This window comes from Macrobrachium rosenbergii, chromosome 9 (genome assembly GCF_040412425.1).
Source record: "Macrobrachium rosenbergii isolate ZJJX-2024 chromosome 9, ASM4041242v1, whole genome shotgun sequence".
Lineage (NCBI taxonomy): Eukaryota > Metazoa > Arthropoda > Malacostraca > Decapoda > Palaemonidae > Macrobrachium > Macrobrachium rosenbergii.
In genome coordinates this window covers 31831120-31852796 of record NC_089749.1, presented here as the reverse complement: position 1 = coordinate 31852796, position 21677 = coordinate 31831120, and the positions used below count along the sequence as shown (strand labels likewise).

At 42.0% G+C, this 21677-nt stretch overlaps 1 protein-coding gene across 2 annotated transcripts in view; it reads right to left on the bottom strand.

Annotated features, from left to right (window-relative positions):
* Positions 1-21677, bottom strand: part of LOC136841677 (V-type proton ATPase 116 kDa subunit a 1-like) — a 163073-nt gene that overhangs the window by 82155 nt on the left and 59241 nt on the right. Inside the window, exon 5 of one of the 2 annotated variants that reach the window (XM_067108868.1) lies at positions 16318-16403. In XM_067108868.1, coding sequence (XP_066964969.1) covers positions 16318-16403 — 86 coding nt within the window. Of the gene's footprint in view, positions 1-16317; positions 16404-18138; positions 18246-21677 lie in introns of both variants that reach the window. The other variant, XM_067108867.1, reaches the window with a different exon arrangement.

Genomic DNA, 21677 nt, shown 5'->3' with positions numbered 1-21677 from the left:
TATATATATATATATATATATATATATATATATATATATATATATATATATATATATATATATATATATATATATATATATATATATATATATATATATATATATATATATATATATATATATATATATATATATATATATATATATATATATATATATATATATATATATATATATATATATATATATATATATATATATATATATATATATATATATATATATATATATATATATATATATATATATATATATATACATATACACATACACAGTATATACAAGTTGAATGGCATAGTTCAGCCGGAATTTATGCATGTGTAGATAATTTTTTGTACACCTGTTTGTGCATCTGTAAATAACTTTAATGTGCATGTATTATATATCATTTGAGCAGCCATTCTTTGTACTTCATCGTGCCGAATAGCAAAATGTAAAAATATCAACGTTTCTGTATAATAATCGTTGCCGTATATTTTCTTAGAAAAAAAAAAAAGATTGTCCGTAAACTAATGACAATTGCTCAATTTTATTCTAACAATACATACTGTATATCTTTCTTCTGTGCGTTTTATAAGAAATTTATTCAGCTTTCTAATGCCACCTTTATCTATTTTCTATCTCTATTCCTTAGTTACATATGGTACGAAAAACCAATATAAGTAGGTTGGAAAATCTGAAAACTGCACTCCATAAAAAAATAAAATTTTTTAATCAGTAACAGCTAGTTAGCAAACACATTTATATCAAAATGATTGCTTCCAAGTGAAAGTTCAAACATTTCCACACAATTTTTATGCATAAAATAAACTCCCCAAACCTAATTAATATATTTTTCATGATTTAAAAAATATATCTAAGATTTTCCTTAAAAATTTCACGTTCATCACGACTTTTTTATTATTTCTAAGCCTTGCAAAGATTTTCTGATTGCTTTAGGGAAAAATTCAATGATTTGCCAACATCATCAAACAAACCAGAAGCCTATATCAGTTATAGTTTGGACCTAACAATTTTTACAAAGAAACTTTTCCGCTCGAGCCCCACTTTTACCTCCACGGCATAAGTCACGTACCTGTTAGTGCTATAGGAACCCACATAAGCGCGAGAGGGTTAAAGTACTACTGAAATTATATTAAAATGATTTATAAGTGTTTCAGGATGATAGTATAAGCATTTTGGAGGGTACATTTTATGATAAAATAATGGTTAACGGTACATACTAATTTTCAAATATTAATAGTAAGTTTAATAATTAAATAATATTAAACAAAAATAATAATTCTCTCTCTCTCTCACTCTTATTTAGACGAGAGAATTTTCGACAGGTAATATGTACGTATGTTTCCTATGTATGTTAAATAAAATGATTTACCTAATGAGTGCTAATTTTCAAATATTAAGATTAATATAGTTAAATAATAATAATAATAACAATAACAACAATAATATAATAAAAATAATAATAATAATATTTTCCATGCATTTGTCATCAATTTCCCAACATTTTAAACAAACAAATAGTGATTCCCAGTCTTTTTATTCTCCACTTGAGAAAGGAGGGGGGGAGGGTAAATGTCAAGTATTACTTGACAGTTTGACATATTGGCCAGAGGGGAAGGGGAGTGTTGCCCTCGGAAGCTCAAAGATTTCAATCTTTTGATATCATAAGGCATTATTCTTCTCTCTCTCTCTCTCAGGAAAAGATACCGTTTGTGTGTGTATGTTCATAGTGTTTTAAAAATGTGTACTAAAGGTATTACACCTTCGGAAGACAAAAAAAGGATTTTGACAAAGGAAAAATCTATTTCTGGAGAGGGGCCCGTGTCACCCAGTGAAAAAGTCCATTCAGCACTTATTTCTAGATAATTCCGTTGCTAGATACCAGAGAAAGCTAAATGAAATGCTGGAGTTACTACCCCCAGAGCGAGCTCCACTAGATGGAGTCGTGTATGGAAAAGGGTGAACTACAAAAACACGGAACCTTATCCTATAGAGATTCCCAATATCAAAAGTCCCAACGAGAGAGGTGCCGATACAAGCCCATGCACTACTCACGGACTGTATACAAGGCAACACTAGTCGCATTCCATGTTAGCACCCACCCCACTAGAATGATGTTTACCATGGGAGGGAGAGAATGAAAAACAGGGGTGGGTCACCGGGTGACACGGGCCCCTCTCCAGAAATAGATTTTTCCTTTGTCAAAATCCTTTTTCTGGATCGGGGTCCCATAAATGGTCACTGTCTAAGATCATGAGCGTAGAATTGAACCTGAATAGGCTTGTATTAAGAAAACACTTTCTGCCTAATAGCAGACCCAATGACAGTATCCCCCCCCTTTTTTAAAAGAGAGGACCTGACAAAATTGCGAGGTCCTGTCTAAAAAAGCCTGTAAGGAGAAAACTGGGCACAGAAACAGACCTTGTAAAAGGGGAGTACTTTCCAAGGTGACCACCGAAAATGAGGACCTTCAATTGTAGATAGAAAGTTAGGGTGAGGAATTCGCAACACTACCCCCCTGATGAGGGAAACCAAAATGATTGGTTCCGCCAGACAGGGCAGACAGTACAGGAAAACTAACACTAGAAGCTAAGCTGATTAAAAATTTTGGGTCTTCCCCAACAAGGAAAGGTAAGAACAAGATGATTGTTGGTTACCAAGCTAACTCCGATACATTACTCAAAGACCAGGAAACCGAATGTGGACGGAGTACTGTTCTTAGACGAACACAGACCTTAGGGATGAAAGTTAAGAGGCTGTGAGTCTGGTTCCAACAAAACACTTTCCTCGAGGCCAATGCGCCACATCATTACTGTAGCTTCAAAACTATGTGAAGAGTGCTAGTTACTTAACTGCAGAACCATACTGCAGTAGAGTAGGATCCCTTAACTGATTTCAGGAAAACAGTAATAACAGGACCAATATCAGTTTCCTCCTAAACTGTAAGATTCACAAAGACCACAAAGCCAGGACATCAGAGCTTGAGGGGCTGGCGCGAGGCTGAGTTTATACCAGACGTGACAGCTTGATAGTTTGTGGCTGAATTGGGTTGCAAACAGACCTACTTCCAGGTCCAGGAAAAGGTCACAAGACTACCTGAATGATGCTCCGTCTAAGGACTATTCCGACACCAGGGGAGGCCCTGGATAGGGAAAAGTAGTGACCTTTTTGGACCCCTACGAGAAGGGTGGTAGACAGAGGCACTTGTGTCTGTTGGTTATGGAGAAGAATGAACCATAACCTGAATGAAGCAACTCGAGTCCAAAACCACTTGCTTACACAGCACACTATTGCTGTTTTGTTCAGAACCAGCCTAAAATGAAACCTCATGGGGGGAAGAAGTTTCCCAAGGACAGGAAGACTGTCACAGCCCCCCAAAGCATTGATATGGAACTGCCGGAACGTGACCGACTAAGTTCCATGTATTACATTTGGCCAAAAAATATCCACCTCACCCGCCCAGAGAGGTGACGTTGTGGAATACTGAGGCCGGAGGGGAAAGCTGGAGAGGAACTGACTTCGGTAAGCACTTGATAGTTGTGCAAGGCCGAGGTCACTATTCAAACAGGAGGAATCAGGGAGACACGCCCTGACTCCGCCATACCCTGGTCATAAACTCCAGCTTTGACTTCAGAAGGAGAACCGTCACTGAAGCAAACTGGAGAGAACCCAAGACCTTTTCTTGGGCACGGCGAGAGGTATGCTTGAGTTGATGAAATGATAGGCCGCCCTTGCTATCTCTTTCCGCTTCCACTGGATTCACAACTACTGAAGGCTACCCTCCTGAATCAGGAGGATTCCTTCCTGGTTACTTAGAAGCCCAAAGACTCTAGAAAACCGATTATAATGACCGGCACCCTCAGGCAATTCCTGACGCTGGGTGCCTAAATGAGCCAGGCAACTAGATATGCAGCTAGCATAGCTTTCTAATACCGGAGCTGTTGAACTACGGTATTGTTCAAACTGGCAAAGACTCTGGAGCTGCATTGAGGAGGGCATGAACCTGAAGGGGTACACCTGCTCCCCGAGTCTGAATCCCAAGAAGGGATAGGACCTTTCTGCAACCAAGATGTGAAAGGAAGCATCGGAAAGGTCTATAGAGGTGGTTACGGCTCCACGGAGCAGTAGGATCCGAACCCACAAGACTGTAAGCAACCGAGACTTGCCGCATTGAATAAGGAAAACAAACGGGACACGCCCAGAAAAATTTTCCAGTGGAAGGGAACTTCCTTGGCAGACTGAAAAAGCCTGACAGGCCATTCACAAAGACCCCCAGAACTCTGGCCGGAGGCTGATTGAACCTGATTGGGGGAGGGGGACAACAGTCCAGCTCCACCCCTGGCCTTGATAACTATACTCTGGGCCTAGGGACTGAAGTTCCAGTGGCCCCGAAAATGGTACAGCCTCCCACCCATATGAGAAATACTACAGGGGTAGGTTGCTTCCCTGCTCCTATGATAACCCCGAGGGTCAGAGCCTCTGGCCAAATGTCTAGTGAAAATTCTTTCCTTAGGTTTTCGTATGAAGCAAAGAAAACTCCGGCGGAGGCACGTGGGGGAGGCAGAGACACACGGGGGTGTTACAAGGGGCTGATGTGTTGGCTGAACCCGCACACATCGAGGTGGAGGCTGGGAGTGAGAGGCTGACGGCTGTCTAGGGGCAGAAACCTGAAGAACCTGCACCACCGCCTGAGCAGGGGGGCTCTTGAACTACATGAACTTCTTGCCAGACTTGGGATAGGGCCCGGCAAGATCAGATCGTTTCTGCTCGTAAGGTAGACACCCACGAGAACGGAGGCTCTGAGTAACATTAGTAGCCCCAGACGGGCCGTAACAACGCCCACCTGGGGAAAAGATTAATTCTCCAGGTGAAACTGTTCATAAGATTTTTCGGCTCAAGGCGGAACGGGCAAGCCTGACTTACACCCTGTTTCAGCTTCCAGAAATTGACTCCGGAAGCTTAGGGAGCTGTACGCTGAATAAATTAGAAGCGTAGTCCGGGGTTAGAAGATTCACTGTGAACGTATCTGTGATATCTGTCTCCCGGAAATGCCTCAGCGGTTTATTTTCAAAACAAGCCTGTTGATAAGAGGGGCTACATTCAGAGCACAAGGGGTAGGAAGCAGGGCTCTCAAAAAGAGCACGGTAAGACCCCACAGCTGGCGTGAACTTGGAATTCTCCGCCTGCCACTCCGTTAGAGTTCTCAACGGAGACGATGTGTCCAGCCCCTAGCGAAGATGAGGGCTCACTTATGGATCCTGCCAGACAGATGCCATGCTCGTTCTGAGTCTGGCAAAACCCGGATAAGGGGATACCAGACCGGAAGGGAAGAAATGCCCTTCCACTAACCTCCGTGTGCCCACACCCCCGACAGGAGGATGCCTTCATGCTGGGAAGCATAAAGGGAAGGCGCCAAGGTTCCCCAGACTGGAGGGGAAAAGAGGTGGAGGTGTCCGGAACGATAGAATTCCGGAACGGAGCAGGATTTAACAAGTGATCCATTGACAATGAGTCTTGAGATTAATCTCTTGGGATTTAAGCTCCTGGGAAAGGGAAAGCACGGACCATGAGGTAGATAGATAGTTTGATAGGTTGACAATGACCCTCAAATCGAGCTCCTTATAAGGAGACCCGTAAAAGAGTTTTCAACAAAGGAAGGAGGGGGTAACCGCCTTGCTTTGCTTGGGCCGTGTCCTTTCAGAAGACGAGGCCAAACTCGTAGATGGCACTGGATTAGAGATCCGAGACGTCCTCGAGGGGCCCCGGGCGGGTCTTCTTGGTTTAAAAAAGGTTCTTTTTTAACTGATTTCACCTTAGGGACGGTAGACCAGGAACCGTCGAAAAGGGATGAGAAGCTAACGAATCCCCTAAAGGAAAAGTTTGCCACACCTAATTCCGAGCTAAGCGGAAAAGGTTTGCCTCAATTATTCCCGCACCTACTTATCGCTCCGGGACGATGTTCACAGGTTCGAGAACGAGACAGAAGGCCGCAACGTCTTCAGAAAACTCTCCGTAAACAGTTAACTTGAAGCGAAGAGTAACGAGACTTGCGGCCGGCCTCCAGGAGGGGGAAAAATTAGGACCCCAGACACCGGAGGAACAACTATTAATAAGTCATATGAGACGGAGTTTGGCGAAGGAAAAACCGATAGGTGTATATGAAACCTACCAATTTATCGAGAATCTCGTCCGAGACGGAGTTTGGCGGAGGAAATCGATAGGCGATATGAAACCTACCGATCCACCGAGAATCTCGCCGGAGAGAGCCCAAACACCGAAAGAGTAACTATTAATAAGCCACATGAGGCGGAGAACCGATAGGTTTATATGAAACCTATCGATTTAACGAGAATCTCGCCCGGAGACGGAGTTTGGCGGAGGGAAATCGATAGGCGTATATGTGAAACCTACCGATTTATCGCCGAAAGAGCGACTATTAATAAGTCACATGAGGCGGAGCTTGACGGAGGTAAAACCGACAGGTGTATATGAAACCTACGGATTCATCAGGTAGCCTGCTCGGGAGAGCATAGCGTACAACGCAATCTGCCGGGTGCCAAACGACTAATAATAAGCCAAATGAGGCGGCGTTTGGCGGAGATAAAACCGACTGGTGTAAATAAAACCTACGGATTCATCAAGTAGCCTGCTCGGAGAGAGCATAGCGTACTTTACAACCTTCCGAGCCAAGAATAAGTCACATGAGGCGGAGTTTGGCGGAGACGAAACCGACAGGTACATATAAAACCTACGGGTTCATCACGAAGTCTGCTCGGGGAGAGCATAGCGTACTTCATAACCTTCCGTGCCAAACTATAAAATCTCCAAAACAGACTGCGCACCGGAATGGGAACTATAGACTCCGTGATCGCTGGTTTGTTGCAGGATAGCGGAGCATTCCTGCACTTGACAAAACCAGCTGAAAACGTATGAGAAATGGGCATGCTGGAACGGATGCCGGAGCAGAGTACCGTAGCAGCGATTAGCCTAGTCAGACCAGGAAAACCCCCGGAGAAAACCGGAGAGAAAACCGGGCTAACAGGACAAAACTCATAGACATAAAAACAGAGTCAACGGAACATTCCGAAGCGATCATGTTTGAACAATATGTGGGAAGGTTATGAACTGTTCGGAAGTGGGCGCACTCAGAGCCAAGAGAGGAAAACCCCCGGAGGAGGATATCCTGAACAAAGTGATAGCGGTGGGGGGAATAAACGCCGACCGCTAAACACTAAAATCGCCGGAGCAGTAAGCAAGGAGAGCGCCCAACAAGATAACGAAACACAGAACAGGTAGTAGCAAAAAGGAGGGGGAACGCCAAAAGTAAATAAAACAGAAGACAGTTAGGTGGAAAACGCTAACTGGCCTCGTATGAGATCCCAACAGTGAGGTGCGAACATGTAGGAAGCACCACGAAGGGAAACAGTCGACGTAAAAGGAAGGGGGAAGGATAGGCCAGGAGGTTGGTAACCCAAAGTAGCGACCAGGGGTGGGACAGCACTCCCCGGGCGCCCAGAGATTCTCATAGATCCCCTCGCTATGTAAGCTGTGTTGCACGACAAGAGCGAGAGAAAAGGAGAGGAAGGGCAAAAACCTCTACGGCCAGGAGAGCAAAGAAAGATAAAAGGAGTGTGAACAGGAGTGGGGAGAGCACTCCCGGTCACCTCCAGGTCCAGGTGGAGTGCCAACAGATGAGGTCAGACACACCGAGGGACAATCAATCAATGCAGAGGGAGGGGATGTAGGCTACAGCATAAAATAAGGATAAATTGCTCTCAAGCCTTGGAAAGTTAACAAACCTTGAAAACAAACCAAGGGGAGAGAGAGAGCAAAGGATAAAAGGGAGAGAAGGGGATTCTCGATACCACAAAATAATATATATATAGTCAGTAAAAGAAGTGTGAACAGGAGTGGGGAGAGCACTCCCGGTCACCATTGGTAAGCAACCCAAAGAAGGATTGAACTAGGATAGGCTACGCAGGTAAACCCTCGCTATTCCAGCTTAACTTATTAGGAACATTAGCCTAAGTGAAAAGCCGAAACAGGGAGAGGGTGGACGTAGGCAATATATCCAAGCCAAAACCAAACAAAGGGAAGCACCAGACATAAAACACACATGTACAGAACGAGATCACAGACATGAAACTCATACGTACAGATCGAGATCGTCCCTCCCTTAACAATTTTTCCCCGAAGGGAAAAAGTGTTACAGCCAACCCCTAGGCTAACCTAACTGAGGCGATGCAAAGGAAGGAAGCCTAGGAGAGAGGTAAAGGCTAACCAATAACTCAAATAATTCATAATAAAACAAAAATTTTCTATAAGGTACATGTAGGAGGATAGGCAGGCCCAACACGACATGAACGTGAAGGGACATGGCTGACCTCCAGTTAAATGAAAGTACCCCAAAATTAACAAAATTCAAAAGCATCCAAGCACAAGGTCAAAAATTAAATGTACCAATGAAAATCATGTTCCCATAAGCTAGAGAAGTGAGTCTAAAACAAGGCAAAATAAAGCCAAAATAAGAAGCGAATAGGCCCGAGGGGGAACCACATAGCCTAAACAGCAAGACAGCACTTGACCAGGAAGGGAACACAAAATTCACAAAATAAACAAAATTATAAAAACAAAGTAAAAACCGTAACAGTACCAATGAAAATAAAATCCCCAAAGGCTAAGAGAAGTGAGGGACAAAAATAAAGCATAATGAGGCCATGATAATAAGCGAATGGGCTCGAGGGGGTAGCTCTTAGCCTAAACGCTCAACAGCACTTCTCGTAATGAAGCCACGATAAAAAGCGAATGGGCCCGAGGGGGTAGCTCGTAGCCTAAACGCTAAACATCACTCTCGTAATGAAGCCATGATAAAAGGCGAATGGGCCCGAGGGGGTAGCTCGTAGCCTAAACGTTAAATATCACTCTCGTAATGAAGCCATGATAAAAAGCGAATGGGCCCGAGGGGGTAGCTTGTAGCCTAAACGCTAAACAGCACTTCTCGTAGTAAAGGGGTACAGAACAAACATAAAATTAATCAAACCCACTAAAGTTAGGAATCATTAATTGGTAAAATATCCCAAATAAAAAGGGATACTAATAAATAACACAAAACAAACATGCCGACCCAAGACCAAGAGAGGTCAAGAGACGCCGTGAGAGGAGATCGAGACGGGCGTTATAAATCCCTTTAATTATTAAACTAAAGGAAAATAAGGAGCCTCAATCGCCTAAAAGACAATAAAACACTGGTACTCAAGTTTTTGAAGAAGAACCTTGCGAGGATGCCACAAAAAATCCAAAATAGAGCACAAAATAAGGATCACAACGAAATTACGTGTGAACGAAATTGCGTGCTAAAATGGAATGCGACTAGTGTTGCCTTGTATACAGTCCGTGAGTAGTGCATGGGCTTGTATCGGCACCTCTCTCGTTGGGACTTTTGACATTGGGAATCTCTATAGGATAAGGTTCCATGTTTTTGTAGTTCACCCTTTTCCATACACGACTCCATCTAGTGGAGCTCGCTCTGGGGGTAGTAACTCCAGCATTTCATTTAGCTTTCTCTGGTATCTAGCAACGGAATTACCTAGAAATAAGTGCTGAATGGACTTTTTCACCGGCTGACACGGGACCCCGATCCAGAAAAACATATAAATTTTGCTATTGTCAGAAATTAAAAAGATAAACTCTCTCTCTCTCTCTTTCTTTCTCTCTTTTGCCCCAGCCAGCCTTGCTGAATATAAGTCGAAGTGGTAACTCACTCTCTCTCTCTCTCTCTGCTTTGGCTGGAAGGCTTAGAAGTTTGTATTTATATAGTTTTAAGGGTACTAATATTTAAGATGACTTTAAAATTATATTAATATAATTTCAAAGATTAATATAGTAACAGATAATAATTTAAGGTATATTTGATGTAGGATGATACTTCAAGTATACATTTGGTATTTGAACTTTCAAGACAGTCAGTTATAAGCTTTAGAGGGGGTAGCAAGTATTTGCAGATTTTAACTATTCACATGGGGGTCTGGAATGCATCCCCTGCGAATATGGTGGGTTTACTGTAAAGGGCCCATGGCGGGCCACAAATAACCCTGGGGCAGGAAGATTGCAGGCATAGAAACTAGCCTGGTAACCAAGTGAACTGTACTGTGGAGATCTGTAAGAAACCATCCACATACCAAGCACAAGGGTGGCTCTGCCTCTAACATATGCTTTGGGTGGAATGGGTGGAAGAGTCACAATGATGATTTATGAAAATCAGGCTGTAAACTCTGAGGCACTTTCAGCAAATCAATGCTTTAGACAATGAAAAGATGGAGTTGGAGTGGTTGGACTGCAATATGAAAGGATGCAAATATGGAGGTAAAGTACAAAGCTAAAAATGGAGGTGTAGCTAGGGGATGAAGGGACACTGCAAACCATCTTTAATAATGCCTATAATGTACCACTTGAGCTGCACTGGCAGCAGTAACCCCCACGGGAGGAAGTCACAAAAAAGTAATTGTGTTAGGGAGAGCACGGGTTGTCCCAGGGTACTGAAAGCACTTGCTGAGACCTGTGTCAACCTTGAATGAACAGAAAACCCAGAGGTGATCGTGAACCATGCCTCCCTCAAGTTGGGGAAGAGCAATCACTCAAAGCCCCATGGGACTTCTCATGACACATTTTGTTGGGCAAGACTTGGGGTGCTTGCACACATTGTGGTAATGTTTTCACACCCTGCAAGCAGATTACCACATACATTGTAGCACTGTATGGTTCGAGGATCACAAACAGCACAGGCGATATGTTGGCCCTACCATGTGCTATGAACAAAACATGGATGGAAAGCATTCCTCGTGTCCAAGAAGCAGGTTTCAACCCAAATTACCAAGCTCACTCAATGAAATCCAGGTTGGCCCTGCCTGCAGTGAGAGTAACACCCAGAAGTGGAAGAGCACTGTCACCTCCCCAAACTGGGGAGATCTTCTAGGACTCTTTTCTTCTCCCTGCAGTAGGAAGGTGAAGACATAAGAAGAAGAAGAAAAGCTTGAGAAGAAGGGGTAAGAAGGAAAGTGCTTGTGCTGCTTCTCCTAGCTCATAGCATGTGTTTTGCTCTCCTCTGTAGGAGCTTAGCTATGGCTGATACCACAGACACATCTTCCACAAGAAAGACAACTGCCACTGGAAACTCAACAGCATTGAGCTCCTTGCAGGTGCAGCAACAGCAGTAAATGTGTTAAGGGTAGGCGTATTGATCACTTACCTTCTTGTCCATACCCTGTATCAGCCAAAAGAGCAGTGCATAAAGGGAAGGGGCAGAGAGAGGTTAGAGGTGTGGAGTAGGGAGTAGTATGCTAATGCTTTTTGCCTTCCTCCATTTAATGAAACCTCCCTAACAGCTGTAGAGCCTACCCTAGAGGGGAGCAGTAATGGTGGGGATCCACTTAAGAGGAAATGAAGGGTCCCATACACTCGCCACTTCACACCTCCATTAGCACTACTTCTCCACAACAAATAAATATACAACTTTCAACTTAGCAATCATCATGAGCACAGCAAGACTTCATTAATCAATGGAAGAGCTTGGTGACAGCATGAGAATGAGGGTATTCCTCCACTGGTCCCATTACCCACAAGTTAACCACCTTTTATGTATGAATACTCCTACATAAAGGTGATACTTTGTTTTTCCATAGGAACAAATAAACATTCCCACAGAAATACAAACCATAAAATTTGATGTAGGAGATTAACTCCTTAGGTAGGTGGTTCTTTTAATTGACTGGAAGGTTTAATCTCCACCCCAAATTGTCACATTCCTGGCAATGATAGTGAGCAGGAGAGCATTAAATTCTGTAACTACCTATTTGGTAAGGCAAAGAGATCACAACAACAGAACCCAGCTTGAATGAGGTGCATCTGAGATATTGCTCATACAGGAAAACCTTGGATAGCTTAGTCAGAAGGCAACTACAATCTGACCTCTAACAAATGAAGGGTTCAGATTACAGCTCTACCTCACCACTCTTAAAAAGGGAGAGCAGAGGGTCACATCTTATCACACAAAGCTATACCACAAAGTTACTCATTTGTGTAGCCAACCTGCATCTGCACCCAATTTACCAGGTACCCATCCAAGCTGCTCTCCTACTGAGGGAGGAAGATGGAAGATAAAAGAGGGAGGGGGGAAGAAAGATGATGGAAGATAAAAGCAGAAGAAGGATGATAGAGAGAAGCCAGTCATTTTACCTTTTAACCCCAATCTTCCAAGTAATTTAGGCCAGATGCTTTTCTGTCTGAGAAGAGCTTGGGTGACTGCACAACCACTGGTCCTAGGGAGAAGGTATTCAGGACTTTGCAGACACATCCTTTAGGTATAATGAGGTTAAAGTTATTCTGAAATTCCCAGATGCCTGTCCTCATTATCTGAGCTACTAAAAAGTTGCTCTCGAAATGTGAGAGATGGTCCCATATGTCTGACTTGTGAACTCTCATCCAAACTCCAACTGATTACCTTACAAAACAAGTCATACACTTAACTGCAAAGCTCTCGTATCTTTTGTCAGGAACTGACTGGTTCTGAATTTTCGCCACAAATTCAGAACCTGAATGATGGGAGCAATAAGAAATGCCACAAAACTTGCCAATATACTTGTCGAGGCTAAGGCTAGCAGTAAAAGTCTGAGTGTAAAACCTTGCAGTGAGAGGCCCCCCCCCACCCTGCCAAAGGCTCATACAGCACCTGACTTATGCTGCAGAGGGCAACTCTCATACCACTCCAGAGGCTGAAGCTCCCCAGCAGGGCAAGACTGCTCAAAGCTCCTTATGAACATCGATAACTCTATTGAAGCCAAAAGATTCTTGCACTTCAGTCTGAAGACCATGCTTCAGGCAAAATGACAGCCTTTCACTGCACAGGCTGAGAGGGGCCTGCCTCAACAGAGGGAGACAAGGAAGTCCTGTGAGAAAAGCCTCTCTCATAGGAGCCACTGGATAACCTCCAAGCATGTAGCTGGAAGGCTTGTACCACCCCGTGTTACCTCTGTACATGTGGCTGGCAAAGTAGAGTAGCCTGGGGGGGGGGACTCTCAGAGCAACTTGACCAAGAGAGCCAGCTGATTGGGAAACCACTTGGTTTGGGGCCAATGAGAATCAAGCCGAATGGATAAAAGACACAAATATACAAACTCTCCTAGGGGAAGGCATCTTCCAGAACTGCCCAAGGATTTAGCACAAGAGAGTAGAGCAATAGAAGCTTCATGTTTAGCTATATGGCAAACAGGTGATCCTCAGCATTTCCCAAAGCTGAAACAGCCTTTTTGACGCAACAGGGAATAGAAACCACTGTCTCTTACTACCTGGCCATGGAAGATAAACTGTTCTGCCATCACATTCCTCCTACCTAGAATGTACCTGGCTGACAGCTTGATGGTACAGCAAACAACCCACTTGTGTATCTGCTATGCAAACTGACAGCAGTGAAGGGGGCTCCCCCCACCTTTTTGACACAGGCCACTATGGCTGTGTTGCCACTTGACACTACAGTGACCACCATAAAATCTTGGAATGCCTACAGGGTAGCTGTGCTGTCCATATTTCCTACACAACAATATGCAGATGAGATGTCTTCTGATCCCTCACCAGCAACATAAATGCCACTCAGGTGTACACCCCACCCCTCCTGTGCTTCCATGAATAGAAGCATCTTTGCAGGTGGAGTGTTCGAGGGAACCCCCACATGGATGTTCTTGTTGTCCAGCCACCAGGCAAAAACCTTCCTGATCTCCCTGCTCAAGTGCACAAACTGAGGGTGAGGACTGCTTGAGACTGACCACTGTCACTTCAGTTGCCTTTGAAGTGAAAGTTGATAGAGTGGTCCATGAGGGATGAGCTTCTTCAGCGATGACAAGTGGCCAAGGATTACCTGCCAAAGCCAAGCTGATTGTTCCTGTTGTGACTGGAATTGTACTAAAACACCTCTGAGCCTGCTGACCCAAGGATGCAGAAGACTCTTGCAGTTACCTAGTGTATAGGCATGCCCAGATACTTTATCACAATCCTAAGGTTGTGGCAAACTGTGAGAGGCATTTCTGTTCTGGAGGATTTGCTCCTCTGATGACACCAGATGGAACCAGTCATCCAGGTACTGCAGCAAGTGTATACCCTGTGAATGGACCCGTGCCAATATCATGGTGAACACTTGCTAATCCACAGCAGAGCTGAACTGGTAAACCATTCCACTGCAGAAAAAATGGAGCCACTTTCTGAATGAGTAATGGACAAGCACTTGAAATTATGCATCCTTCAGATCGACCAAAAGCATGTAGTTGTCCCCTATGAAGAAATCCAACCTGGAATGTGCTGTTTCCAACTTCAATTGAGTCTAAGGGACAAATTCATTCAACAATGAGATCGATAACCAGTCTGCAGTCACCTGTTAAACCTTGGAGACTGATGGCCAACAAGGCCATGAAATAGGTGGGAAGGGTCAGCCCTTGAAGGATATTCTGCAGTCATCCCGAAGGACACAGACATTCCCTATTTATAGCTGTTGGAGATGGTAACTGCTATCTTCTCCATATCTCCTTTCCTAGTTGGAGCTATGGGGGTAGGGGAGCACAAAAAGACTGGAAAGGCTCCTTGCCAATTCTAAAGGAAGATGTCTGGGTTTCTTTGTCTTAGTTTCCCAGAAGGAAGGCCCCTACTAACACCAGACACCCAAGGTGTGGCTGCCCTTAATGGCTTGGCTGCTGTTGCCTTCACTGTAATCCCGGGGGTAGTTTAGAAGACTACATGGTGGATCAGAGTCCTGGCTGACAGTACATTTGTACTCAACCACCACCTCTACCTCATACTTCAGAAAGAGTAAGATGGTTCCCAAAACAAGAATGTTCTGTAACATGAGACTGCTTTTTATGGATACTTGTCTCAAGAAGTGAGAAGACATCATATCCCATCTTCTCATGCCAAAAGTTGGCCCACAAGTTGACACCTGAACTCCATTCCTTTGCCGTCAAATATGTTCAATCACATGTCAAGCCATGATCCTGCCTCGGAGGCAGCCATGACAACTGACTCCACTGCCAAGAGGGCTGTACTTTCTCAGCAGTCTCTTCAAGGGGAAGTTGTTCATCAGTCCATGGACTGATGAGTCCAACTCAAGTGGCACAGTCTTATAGCATTAGCAGGAAGAGGCTTGGGAGGGGGAGGGATAATTCAGTGGTGTCAAAGGGTATTTCTTCCTGATGGTACCAGTGAATGCTTTTTAGCCTTACTCCTGTTACCAAACCTTCTCCACTCTGAAGGTAACCAACTCTTACACCCCTCACAAGGAAGTTAAGAGTATAGATCCTACCCCCTATACCTAAGTAACAGTAATGATAAGGATATAAAGACACGGAGGGGTGATGCACCCACAGACTCACACACACACACTTCCTTCACTCCTCTGCTGTTCACTCTATTTCAGCAGACCCATACCCTTGGAAAAGTTACCAAACATTCTCTGTGAGAAAAGACAAGGTTCAACCAGATAGTCAATAGCACTACAAAAAGATGTCCTTATTTGACATGCCTGGTAACATAAGAGGAGACTGTTTCCCGAACTTGTCCTCCTACCACTAGTTACTGACCTTGTTACCAAGTTTCAATGACCAATTTCAGCTCGTGCAGAGGGATACTTCTACAAAATAGGCTCTGGTTCATCTTTCCATAGGAACATCTTTTTTAAAAGAATCATGAGGGACAAATAAATAACACCATTACATTTATGGACCAAACTTTTGAAGCTGGGTTAAAGTAGGCAAGAATAAAGCTAATTATTTGGCCAAGTCACAGAGCTTTATTTTATTATTGTAAAAGTTTAACAAGACCCCAAGTAACATTTCTGGACTCTTGCTTGATGGTTGACCAAGCAAGGAAAAGTTCACAATACTGGATAGCTAGATGGGAAAAAAATAACATGAAGGGTAAAAGGCAGATTGTAATGCAGCCTTGGGTCAACAGAAAGCTTAAGAAAATTTATTAATTTACTCTCCACAGTGCACCATGAAAGGGCCACTCTAGGCATTAACCCCTTCAGCGCAAAGTAATGGGGGATATTGTTAACTAGTAGCTAGAAAGATAAATATACTATAGAAAGGGGATGAGGCATATCCATTTGCTATTAGATACAAGCAGTAACATTATATAACTAATGTTCAATAAGAGAAAGCCTTAAGAAAAACATGTTTCAATTCATGAGGGTAAAACTAATAGGAATGAAAATAACTAATGCTGAGTACAATGTGAATGAAAAAATAAATCAAACTCACAATAAAACCAGATACATACCCAAGCTGAATGGGTCCCCTTGAGTCTTCAGGAAGCAGGTTCTGAGTGAGACTTGTTTGACCGCCCGCCTCCAGACTACCCTCACGCTGAACGACCAGTGACAGTCGTTATTATAAATGGTTGCGTTGTCCATTTAAAAGATCCAGACAGGGTTCCGACAAGGGTAGATTTGTAATTGAAGATTATGGGGTACGGGGAGAAAAACTTTTAAAATCCACATTACATTGATTTTGAACAATTTCTGTAAGAAATTTGACAATTAACTTTCATAACCCATGAGCATTTAGCAGCTGAAACCTCCACAGAATATAGGGTGCAAACTTGTCCTGCTCTTCCTACACAATATTTCTTTGTCCTCAACTCCTTCACCACTATGGTCACAAAGATCATCTAGGTGCTTGACAACGTTCCACTGTCCTCTATTCCAGAATCAACAAAGGAGAGAGATAAGAAATTATGACTAAAAGAAACAATGGCTTGTTAGTTTGATTTTCATCAATTTCTCAAACCATATAGAAGAGTAAGGGTGTGAGGAAAAAAGTGAGTGCTGCTATTAAATTTGAAAACATGCAAGCTGTCAATGCCATAGCAGTTGGTACAGTAAGAACACCTGGCATTAAAAATGACATACCAAAAAATAGACAAGGAGCAAATGCATCTATTAAAAAAAATAAACTTGAGTGCATACTGAAGTTTCTACTAGCTGTTCAGGACTACATGGGAAGTTTATAAAAAGTAGTTTTGTTAGCTCAAGATACAAAACTGAGGTCCTTACATGGGCAACAGTATGCTAGTTCAAACACCAATAATTTAAATGCAGCTAGTTTTGCCTAGATTCATTTCAACACTTGCAGAGAATGAAAGTTGCGTGCTATGAATAAATTTATCTATTTAAATTTCCTTAAAAACTGGACTAAACTAAGTAATATTCACAAGCACTCTTCTTTTTAAAGGTTAAAGATATGCACATTGTACTTTGGCAAACTCACCTACACCAAACCCCTATATTACAGGCAGCCCATCAATAAGCAAAGTTGTGTACTCTCGTGATCAAAATCATAGGGCTAGAGAACTGCCCAACTCCACAACAACTAAAATAACCACGATTAAATATGTACTGTATACAGAAAAGAAGTATTAAAGGGAGGTTGAGTCAAAACTAGAGTGCTCAAAATCATACACCTTCACCTTTCACAATAATTGGCAAATAAGATGAAAATTTTCTAATTGGGATTTCACTTAAAAGTTCCAGTTTAATTGATAGACAGAACAAGAAAATTTATATGAATGAAAAAAGCCCATGCACACAAAAAAAAATCTACCCTTGTCGTCCCACTATTCAAACATAAAATGTAAAGAATTCTTTGTCATTAGAGTAAGTTCTAAGAACATTATGACAACTTTTAAACTACCATCTGTTAAAAAATCCATACCACCTGCACTTACCTTTATAGGATGACCATGAGAGACTAATGAACTGTAACAAACTTTATCATATGGTACAGACTGTCTCAAAAGCAAAAATCCATACATTCAATAGCTGTGCAAAAAAAATTCTGTCATACAAATAATTTTCTACAAATTTTTCTAAATTTAAACTACTTGAGTTTAATATAAAAAAGCAAAAATATACAGAATTTTGGCTTTCTTAATGACATTTTCTCAGATTTAATAAAATTAACATTAAAGTCAATAACCATATGATAAACCAAACAATATGTCTTAAGACATAAGAAATAGAGAAATAATGAAAGAAACCAACCAACAGATTTCAAAAGAAATACACCAACTGAATAAAAGAAGCTTTGGTGCACTAGTTACCCAATGTGTTTGAGGTTGTGAAGCGCTGTGTCGGTCAGGAGGTTTACTCGCTCATCATCGTCAAAATAGACATCTTGGTCGTAAGGAAGGTTTGGGGGATACATGGCCTGTGGTAATGGTGGGTTGGGGGCATCAGTGGCCAAAGGAACAAATTAAACCACTCTTTCATATTTCATGAAATTCTTTGGTATCAAGCACCAAATTAAAAAAATGGAAAAAGGATTTACGCAGTAAAAGAATTAATCAAAATCTAGTTTCAATGTACATTTATATTTGACTAAAGTGCGATGAAATCATCTATACAAATACTAAGTAAGAATGAGCCAATGAGTTCTGTAACGAACTAAACAAAAAAAAATTGAAAAACTACGTCATATACAGCACATGAATATTACATCATTAAAAGTGAAACAGGACATCAAGCAAAATGTGTCATCTACCCAAACAATTATATCACATATGAAAACACAAAAATTTAAATCATTTATCATTCTGAAGAGTGTTTGGTTACCTATACATACCATAAAGCACGTAAAAAATTGCATATCTTAGAAGTGCAAGGCACATCAGTAGTTCTACCTACCTTACTTCTTACCTGTAACCATCTTTGCTTATCAATCATAGAAATTTTAATTTGATAAATTATATGATGTAAGTGCCCAAGCCTTATCAAAATTCACAAAATATAATTGTTATACCTCTTAATATTCCACTTATCAATAATACACTAAAGCTTAACAAAAAGCCTACAAGCTGATAGCAATCTATTGGAATAGTTTCCAAAAGAAAATATACAGCTGAAGAAGAAATTACATATCTGATATTAAATGGGCTTTCTCCTGTTATAAACTGACAATTATAATAGTTAATTCTGTACAAAGGATTCCCAAGCCATGTAGTAATGAAGGGATGAGCAACTGTCTAGATCCAACACATGGAAATATATTTAGTATCTATGGGAGTGTGAATGTCACTCAAAATAACCCCATCAGCATGCAAGTGGATTTTTAAGAAGCAAGTCATGAGAAGTAAAATTCACATAGGAGCAGAGCAAAGAACCTCAAGTATCTCATGCATTCCAGAACGTACCTGGTTAACATCCAAAAGTTGTGCAAAAACTGTTTCATAACAAAGGTTTTATACACAACTACCTATCATATACTAGATGTCAACATTCGTATCCTGAATGTTCCACAAGTTCAACAGTTTTTTGTCTAAAAAACAAGAGGAAGTTAGGTACTTTAGTTATCAATGCAAGTAGACTCAAGGTGCTGGGGAGAAAGCACTCCTCATTTGATTGGTAGGTTTGTATAAAAAAAATTGTCTTGTAATAAAAATTGTTTCTTCACAGCCCCAACAATCATATACCTGAATGGATGATTTATGTAGAAAGCTGTGACACTGAATGCTTTCTTGTGTTTGCAGGTAACTGCAGAACCCATTAGGTTAGAACCTTTTGGGGTAAGTCAAGAACCTAGGCTTAGGTCTAAGGATTCAGATACCTAGGACTTGACCTGGCACAGGTTGTTGAAGCTCTCCAAGCTTTGCCAGTTGGTACAGTTGCTTCATCTGTAAAACCTTTCCCTTTGAAGCCTTGCTAGATAACTTTTAAGTATGAAAACAATGGGTGTCCAGGCTGCTGTAGAATCTAAGCAGGAGTACAGCTGTTTGTAAAGTTTCTTCCAGGTTGTGAGATTCCTAAAACCACCATAGAGAGATCAACAAACCAACCTTTCTGCATCAAAGGGGTTATAAAAAAAAAAAAAAAAAAAAAAAAATCTTGTCCTTGGAGACATGGAGCTTCAACAACTGTTTGATGAGGACAAATGAGGGAAGGGCTGAGTGTGTCCATTATCAAGCTGTGAGTTCCTGGGATAAAGCTTCAGTCTATGCTGACCTATTTGCCTCAGGCAACAAGCAGTACACAAAACCGGCTAACAAAGACTTGTACTGTGTGCTGCCCTGAATTCTTGAGCATGCCCCCACTGTCAAGTGGTGGTTATAACATCCATTGTCCTTCCTGCAGAGTGAATACTTGATGGCCTTCAATTTGAAGAAGGTGATGTGTTGTCTTGTCCAGTAACATTAAAATTCCTATGGCTTGATGACTTCACTGCCTGTCCATAAACATCAACAGCAGGTGCCTGGAGTCCTTCCACTAATGACCGTTCCTTCAAGTCTTCTGGTAGAGCATTGCTGGCCACAACCACAAGAATAGCTACAGCTAAAGAGACCTCAATCTAAAGTGACCATGGAACCAGTTCTCTAGTGATAAAGCTACACAAAGTTTACTGGTTATGACAAGAGTGGGGAGCATGTCTCTAGAAAAAGGATTAACTTTGGTGACCTTTAATACCCATGGCTCTGCTCCAGTCTACTGGCTTACTCTTCAGTATTGCTGGAGGCAACTCTTCATAGCTGAAGAAATGCAAATATAGAAAAACTGTCCTTGCTTACTCCTGACTAACTTAGCAGGGACTCCAGTGCAGGCCATCCCCTTTCTCTGGACCACGAGACAGAATTGCCTCCTCACTGTGGCCAACTTGTTGGAGCTAGGAGGATATGATCTCTGAAGGCATGCCCAGTTTCCTCTGCTGCCTAAACTTTGGGGCCTTGACCACTGCCTGGCCATGTCAAAAACTGCCACCCAGGTCTCAGTCCAATTCATTTTTTCTCAGAGTTCCATAACAATGCTCTATGGGAACAGGAATGGGTACACTTAATTGGGGAATCAACACCCTTGCCATCTGAGGTAGCAAAGGTAAGCAAGATCCTTGGACACCTCAACCTGCTTTACTAGCACATTATACTCAAGATATACTACCATGCTAGTGTGTAAAACTTATACTTGCTTATGCAACATCATGATACTTCTGGATTTGGTCCCCCCTCTGTCAGCAAAGAGCTAATGGCTCCTAACACCTATTCTTGCACATGGCAAGGAACTCCCAGAGAAACCACACCAATGTGTCTATCTCCACTGGAATGAAGGTAACCAAGAATAACAAGAAAGAAGCTATACAGTAGTCTGCTTTGTTATTACTTCCAAAGCTGAAGAGGGATGATGAGCATGCAAAGAAACAGCCACGACATGTATAATACAAACATCATAGCTTCTGGTATGGGTTTGACAAGAAGAAGAAGAAGAAGAAGAAGAAGAAGAATGATCAGTAATAAGCACTGAAAATAGATTCTACAGTGACACTTTCACACTGGAGGAACAGTGCAATAGAGCTGTTCACAAAAACTGAGGAAGGTGATTGAGGGGTACTCAGGGGTCCTTACTACAAGGAAGGTGATTGAGGGGTACTCAGGGGTCCTTACTACATCTGTCTGTTAGAGAAAACATTGTTGAACATGGGAAACATTCCGGACCGTGAATGTAAGCACCTTCATAATTGATGGGGTTGTGATGAAACTAAACTCCTACTGCACCCAACAACATATTATAAATGCAGGTTTTGCAATCTTTACTAAGCATAAAAAGAATAAGAAAGAATATATAACCTTTTCCTGTTAAGACACAATCCACGAGTCAT